The 6045-nt window shown below is 40.8% G+C and overlaps 1 protein-coding gene across 2 annotated transcripts in view; it reads left to right on the top strand.

The window, feature by feature from the left end:
* Positions 1-5544: 5544 nt before the first annotated feature.
* Positions 5545-6045, top strand: part of LOC102295457 (zinc finger protein 16) — a 7449-nt gene continuing 6948 nt past the window's right edge. For both annotated transcript variants that reach the window (XM_014330082.2, XM_005949681.3), the window contains exon 1: positions 5545-5827. In XM_014330082.2, coding sequence (XP_014185568.1) covers positions 5656-5827 — 172 coding nt within the window. In that variant the 5' untranslated portion in view covers positions 5545-5655. The remainder of the gene's footprint in view (positions 5828-6045) is intronic.

Genomic DNA, 6045 nt, shown 5'->3' with positions numbered 1-6045 from the left:
ACTTATTATTGACACAATGGTTGAACACAGTGCAGAAGGAGAGCCCCGCCTACTGGATGATGTCGCCCTCTAGTGGAGCTGAGCAGTGTGGAAAATGCTTCCTGTGTTTTGTAGACAGACTGTGGGTTTGCTGACACTTACAGTACGATTACAATCAGCCCATTTATATTTTCAAAGGAAAAAAAGTATGTCAGCCAACATACTGGACATTTTTCTACTGAACAATAAATATGCTGCCACTACTGTAGTTATTGTACAGTACTGTTATTTAATAATACTTCAAATATGAACCAATTATTATTATTTTAATTCATTTTTATACAATCAAAACTTTACAAACGTTGCTATAAAAAAAGTCTGAAATGTAATAATTTTGAAATTCATTTTAAGCTTCCAATAACTTTATTTTGTAGGTTACATTACTGATAATCAATATGTCATTTAATTATTTTTCAGCCACACACGCGCACTCGAGCTCAACAACGTGTTTGTTTTGCATTCAAACACAGAAGCTTGGTATGTTATAATATTTAAGGATGGTTTGTTTCCCAGGTCTGCCATTACTGCCTCAATGACTCTCAAGCTCCATTATTACACTGTTGCCAAAAATACTGTAACTGTGATATACAAACAGTAATGGCTCCATTTTCTTACCCTAGCTTACAATATAAAGCACCTTGAGGCTGTTGTTGTGATTTTTCCGTTGTATAAATAAAACTGAATTGATTTTTTTCCATTTATCAGAGGCGGGTAGCGGGGGTAACAGCCTAAGCAGACAATCCCAGACCCAGCAGATAGAGCGCTGCTTTCCTCCCGAGTCGTCTGATGGTTTGCCAGAATTGCTCGTCTTTACCACAAATTCAGACAATCTGGAGACTTCTGCACGCATGGGACAAAACTGAAGAACTAAGAACTGATTAGGTTTTTGGTTTTACCATGGATTTAGAGAGTTACTGATCGATTTCAGTATGAATTCATTTACACATGATGAGGCACATTACACTCATTGGGCTGAAGTCCTCATTTTAGGTTTAATGGCGTAAAAAAAAAAAAAAAAAAAAAAAAAAAAAGGTTTAATCGCGTTTTTATCAGGTAAAGTTGAATTCTTAGACATGAATTGATCTGCAGTTTGGGGAAGGCCTTGAAGAGGACTGGCGGTGGCTCCCAGGCCGGACAGATGCCCAAAGAAGGCATCCCCTAGAAGCAGTACTAACTGTACGGTCAAAGACCTCTGCAGTAATAATTCAATTTTCAATTCAACTTATTTATACAGCGGCAAATCACAACAACAGTCTCCTCAAGACCCTACAATAATACCTACAGAGAAAAACCCAACAATCACATGACCCCCTATGAGCAAGTATTTTGGCGACAGTGGGAAGGAAAAACTCCCTTTTAACATGAAGAAACCTCCAGCATAACCAGGCTCAGGGAGGGGCGGGGCCATCTGCTGTGATTGGTTGGAGTGAGAGAAGGAAGACAGGACGAACACCAAGTGACATCGCCACCCAGAGGAGAGGAATATAACTGGTGGGCAGGCTAGCAAAGATGAACAGTCCGTGTCCTCAATAAATCGGTCCAGGATTCCACAGAATCGAGTGGATGGGCTCAGACAATTAGGAAAGAATTGTGGGAGAAGAGAAAACCTTAACGGATGAATGAGGGGAACCCTTGATCAGGTAGCGACGTGGATCGACTCTGAACGGCACCAATTTCTGAAATGAACAGAGGTGACAGTCAGCAGCTTTGGACGGGTTTGCGAACTGATTAGAGTAAAACCACCTTCTATAATCATAACCCCCAAACCCGGCAGAGAGCCACCTGATTCCATGAACCTCACAGAAGATGATGAGTCCATTTTGAATGTCGTCAGAACCGCGAGTCGGCTTGGAGAGTGGTCTCGAATGGCTATGTCAAGGAGGGAGGGTTTAGATGTTGCTAGTGAAAGCACATGAGAACTGAAGGGACACCTTGAGGAATAATGCGCAAGGAGGAGTTTGGATATCTTAAAAGGAGTGATAGAGGACAGAACCTGGTGCCACGAGATTTTGTTGGTGCTTTGCGAGGACAGGAAAGACGGCAGAGGTTAATTAAGGGACTGCTATAGTTCGCTGTTGATCAAATGTGATGGCAGAGGCTGTATCAAGACTAATGTGATCTATTAGATGGTTTCTATATTGGTTAGAATTAAGATTGTTTTTATTTTTCCAGTTAATGAGGACCATTTTCTTGGCAATGCATAGGGTCGTAAAAACAACGTGGGCTGTGTTTATTTCTGTAGTCACCTCATCCAAGCTGCCCAACAAACACACTAAAGGGGAAGTTGGAATGTTACATTTCAGACACTTCGATAAGTCTTCACATATCTCGCGCCAAAACTTCTGAACTGGTGGACAGAACCAAAGAGCGTGGATATAATTGTCCGGTGAATTGGTTTGGCAGTGTGAGCAGTTGTTGGTAGACGTAAAGCCCATTTTGAACATCCTATGACCTGTATAGTGCACTCTGTGTAATATTTTATATTGCATTAATTGCAAACTGAGATTTCTGATCCATTGAAAGGTTTTTAAGCATATCTGAGACCAAAGGATTGGGTCTAAGTTGATTGATAAATCTGCTTCCCATTTTGCAATAGGAAGGGACATTGATTCATCTATTTTAGAAAGTGTTCTGTATATTTTAGACGATAGTTTGGGAGTTTTAAGATTAAAAAATTGTATCACACTTGGTGGTGTTTGTAATTCAGCTTCACTGGGATTAAATTTCTTTTTTACTATGGATTTAATTTGTTGATATTCCAAAAATCATTTCTTGTTGATCCCATATTGTGCAACTAGTCTGTCAAACGAAATAAAGTCTGTTCCTTCCAATATATGTTCCAAGTATTTAATTCCTTTGCAACTCCAATCTGGAAAGTTTATCATATTATTGTTTTGTAATATGTCCCGATTGTTCCAGATAGGTGTACGTTTGCATGGCATTAATGAAGACTCTGTCATTTTTAGAAACTCCCACCATGCTGTCAGAGAAGAGCTGATGTTGATGCTTTTAAAGCATTCATGTCGTTTGATGTTTGAGCTGATAAATGGTAGGTCTGAAATTTCTAGGTTATTACATAGTGCCTGTTCTACATCTGTCCAAGGTTCATCTAAGAGGGTGTGTTTAAACCATCTGGAGATGAACTGAAGCCTGTTGGGCAGATCTAATCCTCCTTTATCCTTGGTCTTTTGTAGTGTTTTTAAGCTGATACGTGGGGGTTTATCTTTTCAAAGGAATTTAGAAATATACGAGTCTAGAGATCTGAACCAATCTTGTGATGGCTTATTTGGGATCATTGAAAATAAATAATTTATTTTTGGTAAAACCATCATTTTTATAGCAGCGACCCTTCCCATGAGTGATATGGGCAGAGATTTCCATCTAGCCAGATCGCCTTCTACTTCCTTTAAAAGCGGGGTGTAGTTTAATTTAGTTAATTCTGCAAGCTTAGGAGAGATATCCATGCCTAAATGGGCAATTGTGGCTCAAGAGTTGGGAGTTCGCCTTGTAATTGGAAGGTTGCCGGTTCGAGCCCCGGCTTGGACAGTCTCGGTTGTTGTGTCCTTGGGCAAGATACTTCACCCGTTGCCTACTAGTGGTGGTCAGAGGGCCCGGTGGCGCCAGTGTCCGGCAGCCTCGTCTCTGTCAGTGCGCCCCAGGGTGGCTGTGGCTACAATGTAGCTCCATCACCAGTGTGTGAATATGGGTGGATGACTGGATATGTAAAGCGCTTTGGGGTCCTTAGGGACTAGTAAAGCGCTATATAAATACAGACCATTTACCATTTTTACCAAATATTTAATATTTCCAGATTGCAGTCGGGTAATAATAATAATAATGGATTGCATTTATATAGCGCTTTTCGCTATACAGCTCCCCCGCTGACCCCAGTAGGCACCCCCATACTCTGCAACCCACCAGGGAAAGGGGGCTCAGGCCCATCCAGACCGGGGCCCAGAACAACAGCGCCACCCGGCCCCACAGAGCCCGGGACAGTCCACCCGACCCCACCACAGAGAAAACTGCACCCACCCCGTCATCCACTCATCTTCCAGACTACACAAGACAATAGACGCCCAGGCTGAGATCTTCCTCCACCTCTCCTGTATCTCCCCCTCCTGCAGAGTTTTTTTTTTATTACCCAGAGAGAACAAGCATGGATGCAGAGGAAAAAAGCAACATAAAAGATTATAATTTTCTAACTTTTAACTCTGCCATAATTTTAGTTTGGAAAGGGGGGATTCAGTTTTAGCTGCTGGAGTTTAAGAAATTGGATGTTATAATAGACATATACATATTTAATGCTTCTAAATGGTGAATGTCGTCAACATACAAGGATCTATGAGTAAATACTGCTTTATGTCCATTCATGTCCACAGTCTCGTTAACTCACGTATTGACTAGTGTAATCCTCTCTTGCATGGTCTCCCCCAAAAATATCTCCAACTTCAACTGGTTCAAAACTCAGCTGCATTATTACAAGAACCCCCTCCGACCAGAACATCACCCCTGTTCTCCAGGAGCTTCACTGGCTCCCTGTGAAATTCCAGATAGTGTACAAGAGGAGCTTCTATCCCCAAGCCATCCGTGCCCTAAACACACAAGGTAGGCCTGTTAAGCACTATCTCTTCGATCATCTTGTTCTATCCAGCTTGCTGTGCCTTCTTTCCACCTCAGCACCATGGCAGGCATCGCTTTCAGCTGCTCTGCTCCCAGGCTGTGGAACTCTCTACCCCCAGATATAAGAAACCTTGATTCTCTCCCCCGGTTTAAATCCCTCCTACTACTGCCCACCTATTCAAATCTGCATAGTCACTGTGAACCTGTTTATTTTATCTTGTGCTTTTGTTTTCTTATTTTTCTTCACTGCCAATGTTCTATTGTGTGTTTTATTCTATCATTAAGTGTCATTGGGTGTCTATAAAGGCGCTTTGAAATAGAAATTATTATTGTTGTTATTATTATTGTTATTGTTATTATTATTATTATTATTATTATTATTATTATTATTATTATTATTATTATGATTAACAACAATAATAATAATATGTTTAGGTGTCTAAAATCCTCCTAATAACAGGAAGTGAAACGTCTTCGAGGAATTTATAGAAGTCCAGTCGCTTACTTTAATTTAAGCACTTGAACTAAAGTGCTTCACCAAGCCAGCACGCAGTTAAATAAATTTACGGGGGGGGGGGGGGGAATTAAAACAAAACAATAAAAGGAAAATCTGTTATTCTTATGGAGCAGCTGAACACAACGTGAGTCGACCAACCAATAATCTATTTCTCTTATAAAAATGAGAAGAACTCAAACTAACAATCAGTTTTCAGTTTAAACAGAGAATTTTCTAAGTTGAAATTTAACTTATTATGGTTAAAATAATGTTTTGTTTTTGTGAAATGCGGTAAAAACAAATAAATATATAACTTCGTACTATAACCTGATTTGGGAACGAAACCTGTCCTTCTCTGTCGGAACTTTACTGTGTAACACCAGGCGGAAGTAAACAGGAAAGAGCGGAAGTTCCGTTAGCTTTTCTCCTGTGTGACAGAGAAGGAAGACGGTCGTATTGTTGTCGTCTCTCAGCTGAATCTTTGAGCCGTTTGAGCAACCATGTCTTCAGTTCAGTATCTGAGAGAGTTTATCAACGAGCGACTAACTGCTGCTGCGGAAGAAATCTTCTCAGAGTTTGAAAAAACGATCGTCCAGTACGAGGAAGTGATCGACCGTCAGCGCAGACTGCTGGATATCACCTGGAAACCCGAGATAAAGCTGCACACAGCAGGCGAGTCTCACTCTGATGGATGGATGAACTCACACATGAACGAGTCTCACTCATTTTAAAGTTATTTGCTATGTTTTATATGTTTATCATATTATTGCTTTGGGATGTTCAGCTCTTCTTCACTCCCGCACTCGTCATCACCTCTGCTCTCTTATTGTCCTGGGGTCCGTTCTTCGTACCTCGCTTACTACATCCAAGACCAAATCATCGCGCTAACT

The sequence above is a fragment of the Haplochromis burtoni genome, unplaced genomic scaffold, assembly GCF_018398535.1.
Source record: "Haplochromis burtoni strain Fernald_Lab_line unplaced genomic scaffold, NCSU_Asbu1 Contig_677, whole genome shotgun sequence".
Taxonomy (NCBI): Eukaryota; Metazoa; Chordata; class Actinopteri; order Cichliformes; family Cichlidae; genus Haplochromis; species Haplochromis burtoni.
This window is presented reverse-complemented; position numbering and strand designations above follow the sequence as displayed.